This window comes from Hesperophylax consimilis, chromosome 5 (genome assembly GCF_061612785.1).
Source record: "Hesperophylax consimilis isolate HC1 chromosome 5, BYU_Hcon_1.0, whole genome shotgun sequence".
Classification (NCBI taxonomy): Eukaryota; Metazoa; Arthropoda; class Insecta; order Trichoptera; family Limnephilidae; genus Hesperophylax; species Hesperophylax consimilis.
In genome coordinates this window covers 18,455,749-18,476,138 of record NC_142840.1, presented here as the reverse complement: position 1 = coordinate 18,476,138, position 20,390 = coordinate 18,455,749, and the positions used below count along the sequence as shown (strand labels likewise).

The 20,390-nt window shown below is 33.0% G+C and overlaps 1 protein-coding gene across 1 annotated transcript in view; it reads left to right on the top strand.

The window, feature by feature from the left end:
* LOC149423596 (roundabout homolog 2-like) overlaps nt 1-20,390 on the top strand; it is a 65,408-nt gene that overhangs the window by 26,344 nt on the left and 18,674 nt on the right. Inside the window, exon 2 of the mRNA XM_089632035.1 lies at nt 2,522-2,777. Within this exon, the coding sequence (XP_089488161.1) occupies nt 2,717-2,777 (61 nt within the window). The 5' untranslated portion in view covers nt 2,522-2,716. The remainder of the gene's footprint in view (nt 1-2,521; nt 2,778-20,390) is intronic.

The following is a 20,390-nucleotide window of genomic DNA, read 5'->3' as shown; positions in this document are numbered from 1 at the left end:
TGGTGCCTGTCTCTAATTCCAGTTCAATAAAGTGCTTTAAATAAACTGCATTTTAAAAATTGTTTGTGTTTGTTTAGAGAATTCACACAGGCAAAGAAATATCTTCCTATAATGTAATATTTTCAACAATTATTATTTTAATTGTCATTTTCAAAATTGGAACTGATTTATCGTGAGTTTTGACTGTCCCCATTGATGTATTATATTTAGACCAGACACTAATTAATAATTGGTTCCACTTTTTACTTTCAATTAGTCCAATTTAACCTCCGCGCTCTAACGCCGAACGACAGAAAACCACCGAATACAGTCCCCGCGCACTGCTACTCACGTGATAATAGTAACATGTTTTGACGAGATATTTGTTGTGTGCAATAGCACCTCTATGACTAACCAGTATAAAAATACCAGCGCCAGAATTTCAGCGCCATTTCAATGTCATATGTATATAATCTTTTTTTTCTTTTGATGTTTCTAAGTAACCACTTACGTTTATTTACCTTTCTGGTTATTTATTGAGTGACTTATTCTTCACTAAAAGCCGACCCTTGTATTTAAAATAAGTGTAAAAGCCAACTGCATAGGTACTACCAGTACATACCTCTACAACGCATTATGACGACAACCTATTATAAATATCACATAATGTTGTTACTTTTAATAAGTAGATCGAAGATAACAAAAATAATTTCAGGTTAGAGTCCCTTATTTTAACCCCTCATATCGACCCAAAGGATAACATTAATGTTTCTTGAGATTGTTATCATATTGACTAATCCATCAGTAAGCAGCGGGCTTGACAATACGCATTCTGAAAGCTAATGTAATCTAGAGAGAGGTAAGGTGTGGTCGTCCCGGGTCACACATCGCAAGGGGCACTTAAAAAAACGTCAAAAATATGCTTATGTAAATAGGGGTTAATGGAATTCATTTTTTGTCAATTTGGAGTGGGTAAAACTGGCTCGGGGTAGAGTGGTGTAATGTTGAGTGTTTGTTGGCTAATGTAAACATCGCATTCGTATGTTTTGTGTTGAAATTTGAAAGGATTTCATTCATCCGAAAAATATCTGGGATTTTGTAAGTGACAAGTATAAATATTATCATAAGTGAATATAACGAGGTCGGGTAAATTTTGTTCACCCTCGCTAGCTTTTTAGACAAACTAAGGACTTTGAACAAACAATGTTGTATTATTTTACTACGATAGTAATACACAATGTTATCCGTTAAATAACAAGTGTTAAGTTTATTTTAATTAGTGGAATTGTTAATCACCTTCCATCATACTCATTTTCTATCGGATAGATACTTCAATAAGCTTATCGTTAGGAGGTTAAACAATATAAGAAATAAATTTCCAAGCCATAAAGCGATGCACTACGTCGTGTAATATTTTTAATTGAGCTGCTATCAATAACAACCCTTACGAAGATGGCGATAAGGTTTAAATTCCCGCTTAACACTATCCGCCTGTTTTGATTTATGCAAGAAAAAAACCTGGCCAAAAAGTGCCTTTTATTTTATTTTGTGGATGTTCAGGCATAAATATTTTTTTTTCGATCATTTTATAAATTACTTAATTTTCCACATTATGCAATAAAATAATAACCGAAAATGGGTTCGTAAGTAGGAGATTTTGAACTTTAAAGCAGTTTTCAGAGGCCTACTACATAATTATTTTCTGGGCTTATAAAAAACTTATCTAAAAAATACTCGATTATTTCAAAGGCCAAGATGTAATCTACTCGCAGTATTTAATTAAAGCATCTGAAACATTTCTAGGTGACCAAATTTTCAAACCAAAAACACATGATTTTGCATTACTACGTATGGCATATATAAATATCCCCTCTAGGGATATTTCAAAAAGCCATTAATGAATACCGGAATGTGCAATAAAATGTTACTATAAAATGCATTTTATTCTGAATACTTTGTACACATTTTTTCAATAAATAGAGCTATCAACAAAATTAGATCGACAATATTATCCCCTATAAATTGTTTTAGTACAAAAATATTCTATTGTAAGGCACGCATTCAATATAAAATAAAGTGAATAACTGACTCATTATCATACTATCAAAATATTGAAAATTTATTAAGAATCCCTTAAAACAATTCGTAATCCAGTTAAAAACTACTTTTACGAATGAATTGATAGGTTTTCTATTAAACTTTCAGTAAAACACGAACGCGTTATCGCAACGCAATGTCGAAACACGTGTTCATAAAAATTCTAATATTTTCGCAGTTCGTCATTGCATATTATCAGGACAAAGGCAGGTGCATGAACACGTGTTCTGATATATTATGAATGAACTAATTTTTTTAGGAAACGGGTAGCACTCCCGTTTTTAAAAGGATTTTAATGAATCAGCAATACTCATTTTTCTCCGTGCATCTTATTTTCTGAAGACATAGTGGATATAACGCCTCTCATCAAACGAATATACCCAACTCACTTTTTTTCAGATTATTTATTACACGACGATGTTAACATATTTTATTTTTGTTCCAGGGGTCTAGTCAAGGAAGACTTTCGTCGACGTGTGAAGTGTTAAGATATCTCTTCTTACATGTCCTCAATGTGTTAAAAGTGAAATTCCATCTAAAGAAATAATAGTCCATTCGGCTCGAAATAAAATAGGATAGCAGTGAATATGAGGTGATTTGGAGGCCGTGAAGTCACGTGGTGTGAGTGCGAGCGAAGGAGATGGCGAACCACCGGGAAGTGCTGCTCGCACTTACTGTCATCATACTGCAGACCGGATATGGTGAGTTTTCAATCTAGAAAAAGGTCTAATGTACTTTAAATTGAAAATCGTTTTCCCTTTTACACTCATTTAAAAAAATAATTCGTTTCAATTTTAAGCGAACTCCTTTCGGCCAAATCCCTTGTCATACTACAAAACCAATTTAACAAGAGACAGTCCGAAAGCATTTTAAAAAGGGAAGAAAGTTTTTAATTTGATTGAAATTTTTAATCTGGGCTTAAGTCAAGTAAAGAAGAAAGTAATTTGAGTTGGTGTATTTAGAATAATGTAAAGTGACTTAACCCCTGGATCAGTTTAACCCGCTTAACCTTTGGTTCAGTTGAATTGAACCGAGTTTTAGTAGGTTGTCTCAACTGTCAATTGTACTTAGCACAGTAATGTATACGGGTTCAAGTCCCATTCTTGGCTTCTTCCCTCTTCCTCCCCCATTCCCGCTTATCTCTTACGCTGGTTTTGTATTCACAAGTAAACTTTTACGTTCTATTGTTTGAAGACATTACTTTCCGGGGAACGGGGCGATTAACTTGTCAAATCTGAGGATCGAGAATAGAAATGATACTTTTCGTGTCAAAGCTTAGTTTGACGTTTTAATTTGACTACGAACTAAACTTTAAACAAGCAAACATTTATAAAAATAGTTTAAATTTCTATATTTAAGCACCAGTTTTGTTTCGAAATAATCCTAGTTCATGAACTTTTTTTCTGCGAGCGGCTGATAAATCATTATCACGTGTAAGTTCTTACTCTTAGTTATAGTGCTCAAACAACTGCATATTAGTACTTTTCTGGAATAGTGACATCTCGCAGATTCACATGGGTTCAAAGCTCATATTTTAAAGCCAACTCATTTTTCGTTGTGTACCTAATTACCTATGGTTGGGGAGAGTGTGTATATTTTTTCCACCTTTTTATGGCACTCCCTTGATACCTGGAACCCGGGTGGCATTGTCCCCTCGTTTCTCTGTGGTCCGCTACTGGGTTTCCAATCAATTTAAATGATATTCAATCATTATTTCTGATGTAGGTACCTACTTACGAATCGTTAAATCGTTGAAATAATGGTCTCGGCTACTATACTGTTTAAAAATAACCATTACTTCGGCAGAAAAAAGTCAAGGACGCCCTAGAAAGACATGGCACGAGCAAGTGAACTGCACACTTGAATCGGGCCATGTCAGAACAATAGAAGAATATGTATGAGTGTAAATGAAGCAAGTAGTGTGTGCTAAGACCGAGTGGCATGATGGTTAGTAAGTTAATTATTTAGTTAGTTGGTTATTTTTCGCTTTGCTTTCAGCAACAAAAGTCGAATTGTTGAAATGAGGCGTATTTTTAAAACCGATACCATTAGACCAAGCACCATGCAACATGCAGTATTTCCACCCCATTTTTACTACAGCATTACGTATTGCTCATACCTGCAATAATCAATAACATATTAGTTATTTGTAAAAACCAATTACAAAAATTGTCATTGGCATGTTATTAATAGATTTTAAATTTTGAAGGGGACTGTAAACATAGGCTTGCTTCGGGTGTCCAGGAATTGTCGCTAAGCCTAAGCTGAAATCTATTAAAACTAATAACTCAAAACCTTCTACTGTATTATGCTGATGAAAGGGATATTGCGTGTAACAGTTGTGTAATATTACTGGCGCTTACGTTTTCCCCATCAATCAAGATGCTATCAGAGACTTGTGAACTGATGTAAAACACATCAAACTCATGTTTGTGTGCACCTTAAGGTATCATAAAAACGTAGGCTTTCGTAGTAGGATTAGAGAACATATTCAGGCACCTATATTTTTTCGACAATTGTATTGTAATCAGCAATTCTCTATCGGTACATAAGTACCGGAAAAAGAGCCTTTGTAAACCCATTCCGTCAAACTTGCCACGGAGAATTTTTGGCATACTACAAAACACGCTCCTTTGCTAGATTGTTCATTCACAAGTGAAATTATATAAGCATGTTTCCAAAAAGCCTTCGACAGCATATCTCATGTCAAACTAATACAAAAATTAAAGATCGTAGGTTTTAATGACACAGCATTAAGTTGGCTAAAAAGTTATCTTCACCAAAGAACACAAGTTGTAAAAATTAATCACGCATCTAGTCTACCACTCACAAGTGATTTTGGGATACCACAAGGTACTGTTTTGGGTCCTTTACTTTTTATCATGTACGTAAACGATATTTTCAAACAAAACCTCAGTGGAACAGTTATATCTTACGCAGATGATACAATTATCATAATTAAGGGTAATGACTGGAAAATTGTAAATGAAAATGCAAATAATGACATCCAAATCCTAAAAAACTGGTTCGATACAAATCTACTTACAATTAACGCAAAAAAAACAGTTTATATACCATTCACAATAAATAAATTCAAAACTAACCCCAACATTCATATAATAATACACAACAAAAAATGTAACAAAGATGTTTGTAATGAATCATGTACCATACTAAACCAAACAACTGAAATAAAATACCTCGGTGTAATTGTAGACCAACATATGAAATGGAACAGACACATATGTGAACTTGTTAAACGCATTAGAAAATGTATCTATATATTCATTAGATTAAGAAATGTTCTCAAGATAAACAACCTGAAAAAAGTCTATTACGCACTAGTCCAATCATTACTTCAGTATGGAATCATTGGGTGGGGAGGTGCATATGAAAAATTTTTAAGCTCTGTTAAAGTGGTACAAAAACTAATTATCAAAGTAATTTTGAAAAAAAAACCAACTTTCTCTTCAGCATCATTGTTCAAAATTTTCGAAGTACCAAAAATTGAAGACCTCTATAAAAAAGATGCAATATTACAAATATATAAAGAAACTGTAGTAAAAAAACTTAAATTTAACTCATCCTTAAGGCATAATTTTAACATCCAAATTCCTCTATTTTCAACACAACAAATGCACAATAACTACATTTACAAAGGCATAATATATTTTAATAGTCTTCCCGAAGAAGTGAAAAAAATACCAGATTTTATTTTATTCAAAAAGAAGGTCAAATTTATCTTCAAAAAAAATTAATATCACCTATCAAATGTTATAACTTCAATTCATGTTTCAACCAAAATTAACGTCACAATCCTCTTTTAAGTTTATATTTATTGTACTGTAATAATGTTAATTACTGATATAAACATGAAATAATTGTCAAATAACTCCTACGCCAAGCTCAAGAGCTAGCACTCTTCATTGGAGTAGAAATTCAACAACATATGTTTTACACTATTACTTATTTTTAACTTATTTTATGTACAATGTAACAATGTTATAAGTTAAACAATAAAAAAAAAAAAAAAAAAAAAAAAAAAATGTTAAAAAATATTATTCTAATAAGCGTTGACTTTTACAAAGATAAAGGAAAAAGGACTTTCGGACATTCAATGTTACTAGAGGTGAAATGTTGAAGCATTTGTCGATCAACGTTTCAGAAGAATTTCACGATGAAAGACTCCTAGAGGTGAAATGTGGAAGCATTTTTCGATCGACGTTTTAGAAGAATTTCACGATGAAAGACGCCTAGAAGTGAAATGCAGAAGAATTTTTTGGTCAATGATAAGAAGAATTTCACTATACAGGACTCCTAGAGGTGAAATGTTAAAGCATTTGTCGATTCCAGACGAATCAAGTGCATTCAAAGTCTGATCTGCTGAACTAAGGAGATATACAACTAATTAATTCACCATTACATCAATTCCCTACAGAATGCATTCTTTGCATGATCGACATTCATAAATACTTCTGTATTTTCTTCCATTTCTTAAAATGATCTCCGGAAGAAGTCCATGAATTGCCAGATCTTCATAAAACCCTTGTACAGACATGGCGCAATCAAATGAATCACATACTTGAGTTTGATCATGTCAAAACAGTCCACGGCGAAAAGTATGAGTAGGACGATGCATTAATGCAAAACTGTTTGCAGATGCTTGGAACTTACCCGGTGTTCATGCACCATTTGGAGTTACTCGAGGTAACTGATAGATTTAGATTTACGAGAAACGTAAATAACGGTAACGAATAGATTTTAGATTCTCGTATGAACACCAGACATTATGCAAATTTAGTTTCAATATAGTGCGTAACTCTATTGACAAGACTGTTCCTCTTGGAAAGCTAAGGCTCACGTGCGTCTGAAAACTTTAGCTTTAGTTGTCACCACGACTTGTTCAAGATACCACACGGCAGAACATATATTCTAGCACAGTATGGCGTGACAAGAGGAATGGTGCTATTGTATGAAATTTCTAAAAATTTCTAACGGAAGCAATCTTCCCAACATGCCTTCAATTGATATGATTGGTGTAACTCCACTCGTGACCAGGAGGCTCCCTCGAAGCCATAGTCAAGTTAGCCTCACAGAAGCTGGGTGTACTGTACAGGGCCCGTAAATACTTTAACAGTACACAACTGCTGACCCTGTATAAATGGCACATGCACCCCTCTGTTGAATTTGGCAGCAAGCTCTGGTCTGGAATTCCAAAATACCTGAAAAAAAACCTTAGCACTTGTGCAGAAACGGGCGCTCCGTTTGATAGATTCCCCTATCATAACAAGCGGATTTCATTCTTTAGAGCACAGACATCAGTTAGGTATGCTCTCCCTGTTCTACTGGTATAAAAATAGAATATGCTTCGAGGAACTAGCGCCATTGATCCTTTCGGCATCGGTGCATAATCGGGAAACGCGCCAATGCGCGTCCAACATATGTACCCCGTTGAAATATGTCACAGGAGAACGGGTCGCTTCTACGACTCGTTCTTAAGTACAACAGCTCGGCTGATCCATGTGAATTCCTTTTTCTCCTCAAAAATACCCTCCGCACAACATCCCCAAAGAAAATAATTTCTCTCATATAGGAGTGTGGTTAATGTAATAAAAATATCTCTTCAAATTCCATTTTCAAATAAATGTAGGAATGCGTGTCTGCCACATTACCCAATACATAGTAGAATTTTATCATCCGTATCCCTAGTTACTGAAAATACCAATCGTGTGTAGGTAGATTTACTTCATCATGTATTTAATTGAAATAATCAGAGGCTCTTCAGTCTTCCTAGCTAAAATGAACGCCATTTTTTAACACAATTATCAGAGTCATTAAATTGATTATAATTAAGGGGATGTTACCGTAAGCGCAGCATAATTGCGGTTTTTGACGCAGTTTTTTGTAAATTTCTATATTGTTTATAAGAAAATAATATTATGTTTTGAACAGATAATTTATTCTTCTAAACAATGAGAAAACAAAACGCTTTAAAATGTTTAAAACAATTGCGTAAAAAAATATTTACAGAACCTCTATAAATAGCTTTAAGTTCGATTATATCCTTTAATTCTAAATGCAGAAGAATTTTAAATAAATACATTATCACCACGTCAATGTTGTCTAAACGATGAGAAAATAAAATTATTTTGAAAAGCATTAAAACAATGCTTAAATAAATAAAAACAGTTTTTTAATACTAAGATATTGTTCCTTGTATCACCGCATTATATAAATCACAACGCAAGTTATTTATCTTCAGTAACCGAGGTGAGTTCGACGTGAGAGCACGTTTCATTTTACAAAAAATAAATACGTAAATGTGTAGGCACATGAGAAAAGAGATCACACTAAAGGCTAGTCGTTATGTTATTAGGTATCATTTCTAGCCCAAGTTGACTTTTTTACTATAAATCTCGTTTTATGCAACACTTGGCCATCTGGCTGACTACCAGCGGCACAGAATATTAGAGAGTGCCCCTTCACTAGAATCGTATTCCTAGTTTTATTTATTCACGCCCTACTGTGCTTTTACATAAATTTATAATTATACAGTTATATTAGTTGTAACAATAATTTATCTAATAAATTATGGTAAAATAAAATGAGTTTTTTATTAAGGAGTGGCATTCTCTTATATTTCAATAATTCAAGTGTTTGTGAAGAGTTCGTTTCATTACTGATACGGAATCCAAAAATAAATACACAACATTCTCAAATTTATAACCCAGATTATGCCGTCGATTTATAGGTGTGGTAGTTAGTTTGAAAAAAAAAAACACAGGTTATAAACTTTTTTGGATTAACTAGGCAAGATCAAAATGGAGTTAGTGGATAACACTGTCACTAATAAAATCGCTTTTGATTAACACGATAGTTAAACTTTTTTGATATATTTCGACATCACGGATTTTTTTTAAACGTATCAAATGATTAGTTTGACAGACCGCGTCGTTACTTCTAACATGTAGGTACGTTCATCATCTACAAATAAATACAAAAACCGACCTATATAATCCTTAAATCTTTTTTCCAGAGGTTACTAATTGTTTAGAATGGGCAACAAAGAAAAGAATAACAGGTATTCGCTAGTAAGTAGGGCTGATGGTTTGTGAATAATGTTTATGTCTTTATTGTTTATATATGAATTGTTATTTGATTTGAAATCTACCACCTCTCTCCATGGCTATAAATGTATTGTTTTGTAAATTTTTCGTTTTATATAATCTTTTGTTTTATATAATTTTTTTTAATTCATATTTCTTTCTCACAAATTTAAATAACTTATTCCATATTATGCTCTCCCAGTTAAAGTCACAAGGAGGAAATCCATAATTGGTTTTATTTTACTATATAATACTTATGTACAAACTGATTAAATGTAAACTGTCGATTTCCCAAAAATGAATACGCTCTAATGGGCTTTTACAAAAACAAGTAATACAGTTGTGTTAAGTACATAGTACTATATAGTATATTATACTCTCGGGCACGTCACCATAACATATTATATTGCCGATTGAGTCGTACAAATCTGTACCCGAATTCGCCCGTGGGAAGAGCGATACGCTATTTAAATATATTAGATAAAAATTTCGACATATTCTTCGGAAAATTCAATGAGTTTGTAAGGTTTTTGGCACTACATTCTCACTGTGAAAATGGTACTTTTACAATTAGTTAGATAAAATATCTGTAATGTTGTAAAAATATTTGTACACAAATAAAATAAATAAAATTATATATAGTGTACAATAAATAATGTTTTATGATGAAGTAAATTAAATTTAATAGTGTGGATTATGGAAAGCAAAATATGTATCAAGAAAGATAGAAATATAAAAATAAAAGTGTATTCACTACGGAGTCGTGAATTCATACATCTAAGTAAAGTGATTAAAAATATATCGTTTTATAACTAATACGGTATATTTAAACATGTCTAAAATATTCCCAAATATATTGCCAAAATGATGTAGTCTATTTATAGGTGTATGAGCTTCATAGTTGGTTTTAAAATTGGCAAAGAAAACGGTAGTTCTTTGCCTCAAATTTCTGGTCGGTACGTAACTTTTTTGCAAAAAATAATAATAAATATTGAAAATGACCGATATTTTATTTATCTTGCCAATATATTCAGATATAATTATGATCAGATATTATGAAAATAAATACCGTATTGTTTTGACATCTGTCAATGAAGAACACGTCGGTTACGAGACATAAGGTACTACTTACCGTCTAGCAGTGTAGTTGATAGTATCGATAATTTATCAAACAAGTTTGATAGAAATCTGATAATCTCATCTAAATCTCATAAAATCATGAGCTCCTTCTGCAATTCTTCTATCGAAATTTACCTAAAAAATGCAAACTCAACTTAATAAACTTTATTTGAAAGACGCTCATTATTAAGCGTTTCATGTTCAAACCTTACTCATGGGTACCATCTAGTGGATTTCATCGCTGCCGCTCGAACTGAGTTGACCAGCGTACGTCGCCGCGTGTTCCCCGTTCCAACTTACTTCATTCTTCTCCGCCCCGAAATATTATTTCGGTTTTTGCAAATACCCCCTTAATAATAGCTACTTAAATTTATATATATTCATTTTGCACGTGAAAATTAATTGAGTAAGTCACGCAAGGCTGAAAGCATTTCCCAAATATACCTACTCACTTACACGAGCGTAAAAAATATATATTTCCAAATGGCCTGTAGGGGAAAGGGGGGCGAGATATCACCAGGTGTCGCCACGCTACGGTTACCCTAACTTTTGTTGGGAAAGCGGGGTAAGACGAGACAGAACATTGAGATATTCTGAATGCGTATCATAATCGAAGAATTATGCATTTAAAATAAGAGAGGAAAAATATTATTTTATCATTTTTCTTTTCCAAACGACCTTGTGGTGAAACCAGACTTACCTACACAGAGAAAAATAAGTGTTGCTAATCTATGAAAAATCTCTTCAAATTATTGGTAATCTGGTTAAATACGGGATTGCAGCCCGTTTACTGATAATTTTTTTTTCTAAATGCCCAATATATTGGAATAAATGTTCACCCTCCAGCATTTACCTTGATAATATACAATAACGAAATGCGAAAATATTATTATTTTTATGAACATAAAATCTTTGTTGCAATATCACGAGGAAACCTATCAATTAATTCGTTAAGGGCCAGTAATTCCATTTTTAACTGGATTACGAATAATTTGAATAGATTTTTAATAAATTAGCAATGTTCAAAATTAGTAATTTTTCTCTGTCTTACTGCAGAACTTCGACCAGTAATCATATATGTATAAATAAAGATAAAAAAATGGTTTGTAGTTCCTACACAGAGATTTTAATGATAATCTGCTTCTTATTGAACATTTAAAAAAATGGAACAAACAATATGGCGTTATCTTTTTTTACTGTTAAAAGACCTTTATCACAGCATGACAAATGTTCGAAATATGGTTCTACCGTTCAGAAAACGGAGTATACGCACATTAGCAAGTTGTAAATTTCTTCAATGTAAGTAGGTGAAATTTAAATATTTCAAGAAATAAAAAAAAGGATTAGTAAAAACGTTGGTTGGGGCTAAGCTCGTTCGCTGGCTTACTGTAAGTAATGATAGCGTCTGGTTCGTTCCGCCAAAACGCCCCAGCTCTATTCGGTGCCATGGTTACCTGGCGCCTGCCACATTACGCCCGGTATAATAGTAGGCAAGTTCAGTACCTACCCGGGCACCAGTAGTACCAGGTAGCTACTAGCTACCCCCGAAGAAATGGCGGGGACTCGGACAGCGAGATATTTCACCGGAATAGGGTGAACGAGTTCACCCAACTTTCCCGCGTTTAAATGGCGGCGTTATCCTAATATCAGGGGCTCAAGTCTCTCAAGAGATTGGACGTGTCAAAGATTTAACTGCCATAGATAAAAATGCAGCCGTTGAATGTCGCTTTGTGAAATAAAGAGGATCGCTCTTTCGGAAGATATTTTTCCTAATTTAGTACGACCTTTTCTATCATAGAAGCGCATTATGCACGGAAAATAAACGGAGATGAAATGTAATATTGCCTAGAGCATTTTTTTCCATTATCTAGTACAGAATACTCTCTACGTACAGATCGATTGTCATACATTTTCTTACATTTGCGGTCAAATATCATGTTTTTGAGCAATTAAAATAGTGTACTTCAATTGCGTAAATAACTACACACATACTCATTTCGGTTGTGGGTCTGTCACTATGTGACAGATTGTAACTCTGGTTCAATGAACTCGGAATTATTTTTAATTAAAATTTTTAAGTTTATAATAATTTAAACTGATCGTTTCAATAATACAGACAAGCGATATAGAACCTACGTATAATATCTTATTTTAGCAGAAAATCATTTTGATTGTTGTTTTATAAATTTATATTGAAGAATTTAGACTAGACCGTGGTTTTTCACGGGTCTGTACTAGTAATTAATATTTTCTATTCAATGGCTGATATAGGTTGGGGACAGAACAATGAGATGATTTGCTTTGAATCATCAGTTGGGGGTTTAAAATCCGACGAATGGAAAAATATTTACTATATTAATATATTTTCTAAGCTCAAGTATTTCTAAAAATGTTGGCCAAAGAAAGAAAGGGAAATGAAATCCTAATTAATACTCAAAATACATTTGTGAATTTGCACTGCATTTCAAGAATCTTTAGGCATCGAATTGGTAAAAAACAACCATTAATAATCAAAACGCTTCGTGAATTGGCTATGGCCGTTTTTGAGTATCAAGATTTGAATAAATACGTAGTTTCTCCTTTTCCCTCCCTTCCTCCTTTCCCTCCGCCAATCATTTCTTCAATTGTAGGTTTCACATTCCCTCCGGCTTCGTGTGTTGTAATCATATAAAAAAATATGCAACTGTGAACGCAAACCTCCTTTACCGCAGTAAAACACAACAAAAACTTGTAATAAAAACCGACCTACGAGTATGTTAAGTCATTAAACATGTATTTTTTTCAAACGCTCATATCGAAACCTCAGGTCATAGTACTTTGCATTTAATAAAGGTATCGTGCGAGGCTTGAAGAACAGGCCAAAAACAACAACACTGTGTGAATTACGTCCCGCCATTCGATGCATTTTTACTGTGCAACCAAACATTGCATTTCACGAAGGATAATAATATAACAATGGATAATAATATGATAATATTTATGTTCAAAATTGTAAATGGTAGTGTAGACAGCCTTGGTGTAATTAACCTCATTGAATTTCATGTACCCATAAGAGCTACTCGTTCTAAAACCCTGTTTAATTGTAACAATTCTAAGACTGAACATTTCAAACACTCACGCTTGTACCTAGATTACATGAAATTAATAATAGGTACGCAGATGTAGCGGAACTGTTTTACTGCAAACAAGCTGGGTACAAAAAGGCTTTAATAATATCATATCCTTTAAATCATGACCAATAAAATGTAAGTCTACTCATACTTACGTAAAAAGTCAAATAAATATGAATATAAAATGAACTGCCTGGGGCAACTGAGGAAACTTGGGTCAATAATAATAGTCAATACGGTGAACCAACAGCTTGATTGGCACTTACCTACTTTCAACCAAAACCTGAAAATAAATGCATACATTTTAGCTATTGTAATATATTATATCATGTATCTATACTATCATATATTTCAATCAATACTAATCTAACCTAGTCTACCTATAAGTTTTGCATGCACTTGTATCTCTAACTTTTTATATCCATCTAGAGTTTCTGTTAATTGTATATTTTCTGATGTCACTGTTTATAATTTATTGTATGTGGTATATTTTATACCGTTGATATTAAAATAAATGCACACCATATGGTTTTACTTTAGACAAGTGATTCGAAATCAATATATATACAATATACGTATATCAAAATCAGATTATTAGCAAATATTTTGATAAATGATGGAAAATTTTATTTCGGGTAAGGTATATGTTGAATAGTGTACAGTTTTGATTGTCTTTTGTAATAGAACTAGTTTAAAATCACGGGACATTATAATTGCCGGATTTTTGAAGCTGCAAATTTATTTAAAGGAGACATCAGAAAGAAAGGTTGAAATATTTACAGCAGCAGCCCCAAATTTTTTTTGATTTTTGTGAATATTTTTTCTTGATTATTTATGTTAGTTTTCAAATTATGTTTGAATTCTTGACACAAAATTTTTTTTTTTTTTAAATTACAGTAAAAACACTTTTAAATATATTGCTTTTGTGAATTCTTGCACGAATGATTAATAATTGCCAATTTCGAAAATTTTAAATTAAAATTACAGACCGACCCATAGCCAAAATTATTACCTATTGTTATGATATATAATGAATATTTGTAAATAAATGACATTTATAAATATATAAACCTTTTGAAATCGGTTAGTGCATGTTATGATTCTAGGGGCAGATGTTACAAATCCCTTCATTGAAACCTTTGCGTACCTACATAACAGAAAGTTGGATCACAACAGGAGAAAAGCTTTTGAACAAAACTGTTAATATGTTAGGTAGTTGAGAAAAGACCCTGAGAAAAGTGAGCCGTTAGTCAAGTAAGTTTGAGAAACACTGTGAAGTTTATCGTATTGTTGATTCTACCCCGCTTCGTGTTGAGGAATCGTAGTTGTGAATGGTCTCACGGAAGACAAATATGCGACGTGATAATTACCAGTTGCCGTTCTTGCCCCGTGTTCCCCTACCCTTTCTGACACCACGGTAATGCTACTACAACAGTATTTGCTCAATCCAACCCCCGTTTCTTTCCGTCGAAGCCGCCCCGGCAATAATGGGACTAACCCCACTAAGCGGTGTCAGGTATAACGTGCAATTAAAGACTCGCAGCGCCGAGACAGTATGCAGTGTAATTAAAAGATTGGCTTTCAGGGCGATCTGCGACGCTGGCCTTGTAATTGCTATTGATACTATTTAAATTGATTCACGCAGCTTAAGCGAATCCTAACTGATACCAGCCAAATGACAGAAATGCTTTCATTGATTAGAAAAGAGATCGAAAATGCAAGATAAAGTGAGGGTTTTATTTGTAAATCTTTAGTTTTGTGGGTTACCTTATGCATAAATAGCGCTAATATTATAATTGCGGGTTTTGTGTATATGAAAGTTTTTATAAAATGTTCGTAGAATTACTACAGCAAATTAAAAAAAAATTCTAAGGTATCTTTATATGATCATGCATGGCGAGTACCTACCTCCAATTTTCGCATCACATGGATTTGCTCTCTAAAATGGGTTATAAAAGTCTTAATCTAGGAAGAATGGGGCTCTTACCAACTTGACCTTATTTGACCATATTTTGGCCAATTTGCAAACACCCGCGAGCTCACGCTGGTTAAAATGTGGCAAATTTGTAGATATATTTTTAAATATTTATTGGAATTGTTTCATAAGTTCCAGCGCTTGGAATTTTCGATAATTCATAAAACTAACATGGCAGTTTCACACTCTTACAGTAGATGTCTAGCATATTTTTCGACTTATTTGTTATTTTAACAACCCGAAACTATTGAAATGTTTTTTCTTACAAATCATTGATCATATTAAAAAATTCGTGTTAAAATTTTAATTTATAGCTGCACTTATTAAATAGGCCATAGACAACACATATAATGTTTAATATTGATCCAAGTAGCAATATTAAATATTCTGTTGACGATTGTTGTAATATTTTTTTCATAAATTCTACAAATATACGATAAACGATCAAATGTAGGTGCATTTTATGGCTCTTTAGCATTGTAAGCAGTAATCATGTATCTATATATAGAGCAGTAATCATGTATCTATATAACGCATTAGATAAAAAAATGTATATTGAAGAAAATTTATGTCAATCTATGAAAGATTTTAACTTAATTTGCTCTGAAAAAGGATTTACCCTATTTCATGTAAATATTAGAAGTTTAGAACGAAACATGGATGAATTAGTTATAACATTAAAAGAATTAAATTTTTTCCCGGGCCTGATTGTGTTAACAGAGACACACTCTGCAGGCGAAATCAATTACACTATTCCAGGCTACACATACCATGCGACAATAAACAAAATAAACAAAAACTCAGGTATCGGATTATTTATTTCTAACCAGTATAATGTTCTCAATATTAAAGAAATAATTAATGTTAGTAATGTTAACATATTAAATATAGAATTTAAAGACGTAAATAAATATTATAACATTATTGCTATTTATCGTACGCATACATCGATAATACCTCAATTTATAGATGAATTAAAAAATATTCTGTTAAATTTTAGAAATAAAAATACTATTATTGTTGGAGATATGAATTTAAATATTGCAAACGACTATTCTAGTAAAGATAAAGACACATATCTAAATATGTTAGCAGAACTCAATTATTTATCGTGCATAAATTCTTATACTAGAAATGTTAAAGGTCAACGCCCCTCATGCTTAGATCACATTTTTACAAATATTCCTGATATCCAAAATATAAAATCAGCTGTCATTCATACAACTATCACTGATCATTATTCATGTATTTTTAACTATAAATTAACCAATCCAACTTTGCCATTATTTAAACAAAATAATTACTCAAAAAAAGTACTTAATATGGATACATTAAAACACCAATTAGAATCAGAAAATTGGAATAAATTATTACAATGTAATGATGTCAATATATGTTGTAAAATGTTTGAAGAAAAAATATCTAAATGCATAAATGACTCGACAAATAATAATATAATAACCAAATCCAAAGTGTCGAACTTGAAACCTATAAAACCATGGATTACTCATGGTTTAGTAGTATCTGTACGACATAAGCAAGCTCTTTACAAATTAACTACTCAACAACCAAATAATAAAAATTTACTAAATCATTTTAAAGCATATAAAAACAAACTTTCATATATTATAAAAAATACAAAACAAAAGTATTATAAACAAAAGTTGAATCAGGCTGAAAATGATAGTAAAAGAGTGTGGACAGTTATAAATGAAATAATTGACAAGAAAAAAAACAAGAATAACGACATCGCCACTATATTTCATGACAACATGAAAACATGTTGTAAAGAAAATCCCTCAAAAGCTGCAAACATATTTAACACCTTCTTTGCGAACGTAGGGGAAAATCTTGCCAATCTCATTCATACTGACCCAAATATAACATTTCCAGACTGTAGTATTGATACTGACAATAATATAGCAACATTCCAAGTCACCACAGAGAACGAAATAATATCAATTATAAACGATATGCAAGGTGGTTCTGCCCCGGGTTTTGATGGAATAACAGTTAATATTTTAAAAAATATTAAAAATCAAATTTCTAAACCGTTAAAACACATAATAAATGTAAGTTTCCAAAGCGGAGTGTTTCCATCAATCTACAAACAAACTACCATTACTCCAATATTTAAATCTGGTAACCCAGAAGAAGACCCATATCAGTAATATCGAACATAGCAAAAATTTTTGAAAAGATAGTTAAAAAAAGGATAAACCAATTTGTAAAATGTAATAAATTAATTAATGAAAATCAGTTCGGTTTTATGGAAGGTAGAAGCACTCAGGATGCAATTGCTAAATTAACTAGTCTTGTTCATAATTCATTAGATAAATCATTAAAATGCATTGGAATTTTCATAGATCTAAAAAAAGCTTTTGATAGCATATCACACGACAAACTTATAAGTAAATTAAGAAATATTGGATTAAGTGGTACAGCTATAGAATGGATAAAAAGCTACCTTTTCAAACGCCCTCAAGTCGTAAAAATCAACGATGTACTTAGTCAACAAAAAACAAGTCACTTCGGCATACCTCAAGGTACAGTCCTGGGACCGTTACTGTTTATCATTTATAATAATAATAATAATAATAATAATAAAGTGTTTATTCCGGTATGTGGGGAGGTTAGTGCAGTCCCACACATTCCATATAGAGATACAATAAAATATCAATAATCAAAAACAAAAAGATAGAACAGAAAACCAAAGAAAAGAAAACAGAATAAATTGAGAATAAAATAAAATAAAATGATAAAATAATAGAATAATAGAAAGTTGAAGCCTTTAGGGAGCCGTGACTATATTAGGAGCTAGTATTTTTCTCCAGTGTGCGTCAATGCTGGAGGATGGAGTGAGGCGGGCTTCCATAGTGAGGATATTTCCAGAGCTTCTTATCCTTTCCCTCATTCCTGCCACCCTGGATCTAATAAGGGCTGCATATCCGGGAACTCGCCCCTCCGTGAACATACGGGAAGCGCTGCAGTATCTGGGGAGACAAAACATTGTGCGGAAGGCGTTGTTGTACTGGACCCGTAGTCTTTCTATACTACTCTTTTTGTAGTTTGCCCATAGTTCGCACGTGTACAACGTTGCGCAGAAGGAAAGGAAGAGCGTCCTTTTTACTGCGGTACTACAAAGGCGAAATCTTCTGCTGAGCATGTTTGCTACGCTGAGAGCTCTCCTTTGTCTATCAATATCATCATCGTCCATCCGATTACTGGTGATTATGTGCCCAAGGTATTTAGTTCCTTCGGTCACCTTCAAGTTCACACCGTTCAAGGTAGCTGGAGGAACATCCAAATTTTGTTGGAACATGAAAGTTGTATTTCCTTCACGCTTAAAATTTTGTATAAAAGTGTTAATGTGACCTGTCAGTTAAGGACGAACCACGAAATCTGTTACAAATTTTAACAAATGAAATGCACTTATACTATAGAATTATTATTTATTTTATATGTACGCGGTAAAAGTAAGCTACTAGATATTTATAACCATTCCGTAGATTGCTATGATCAATCGAAATAGCATGATTTACAGTTATTGTTCGACATCATTTAATCAATGTCCATTTACTGTCTCTGCATTAAGATTTCTCAGATAGCTCGGGTGACTAATCAGGACTATTAATATTAAAGAATCGATCACATTAGTGGAGTGTTGATTAAACCATCAGACTCTGATCAAGCATGCTCGTCTAATCGACCCAACAAAATCGTTTCTGTATGAGGCCTGAGCATGTAAAGCCGATGGCAAAAAAGGAAAAGAGCTGTCAAAAGAGTGTAAAATGGAACCGAACACGCGACTTCACCATTACCGCCATCGCACGCGACACTGGCACCCCTGGCGGGGCTTTGCACACTGCAGACTACACATGTTCCAGCTTTCAGATATTCTTTCAGCCAATCTTCTTCCAGAATTCTGGAACACGAAACTAAGAAAAATCGCACGCGCCACAACATGTATTTTATATATTAGGCAGCGAGGAAGAAAAAGAAAAAAGAGAATTAAGTAAAATTATTTTATCGTAGGTACTAGGTACTATAGGTACTATAGAGCAGATACATAATTAAGGTCAGAGAAAAGTTTTTTGAATCAGATTTTAGTTCGGATCTGAATAGTTAGATACTCGACTCTACAATATCCACCTCTTCCTCCCCCCGCTACCTTAAGCCTTACAGCATGCACTGGGGATGCTATAGTCCCACCGGCTCCTTCAAGTCTTTAAGCACTCACTTGATTTGCAGAAATGGCACTGTGGGAATCAGCAATTTATGATTTTGTGAAATTAGCATGCGTTTGTAAATATTTAATGATTGAATTATACACGGGAAACCGTCAAGGAAAGAAAAACAAGTCGCGGCACTATAAATCAGTGAATGGTTCATTGGATATTAAATGAATAATGCAAATAAGAGGCACCAGTTCGATTATATAATATCTCTCAAATCCTCTGGGTAAACTTCAATGAGTCCATAAATTATATTTTAAGAGCAGTGAAGCCGGGTGCACTCCTCCCTTTAGCGATTTATTGATTTGCGTCTACCTTCATTGTTATTTCCCGTTGCGTGTTCTTTTTAAACGTTGTCTTCTGTGAAATATTCTAGGGGACCTCCGCCCTTAAGTAATTATTCCACAAGAAACGGCTCAAGACTACGTTCTTGCATTCAAATCCAATGATTTATTTAACAAGTATTAAGTGTTGCGTGATGCACAAAGCCATATTCCAAATTCATCGTTGAACTAAGTAGTAGGTACCCATCATTTATGGTCACTGTAATTAAATCACCTTGCTCTTTATGGTCTACTTAAATAATAAACAATCAAATAACTTTACAAAACGAAACAACAATCAAAGAACGACTTGGATTAAAGATTGTGGTTTATCGTTATTGTTGAATAGTGGCGTTTTTGGTGGGTACCGTTCATTAGCAGAGTTAAAAATGTTTTAATAATTTAATAACTTAATTTTGATTAAAAACGCTTCATCAAAATAAGCA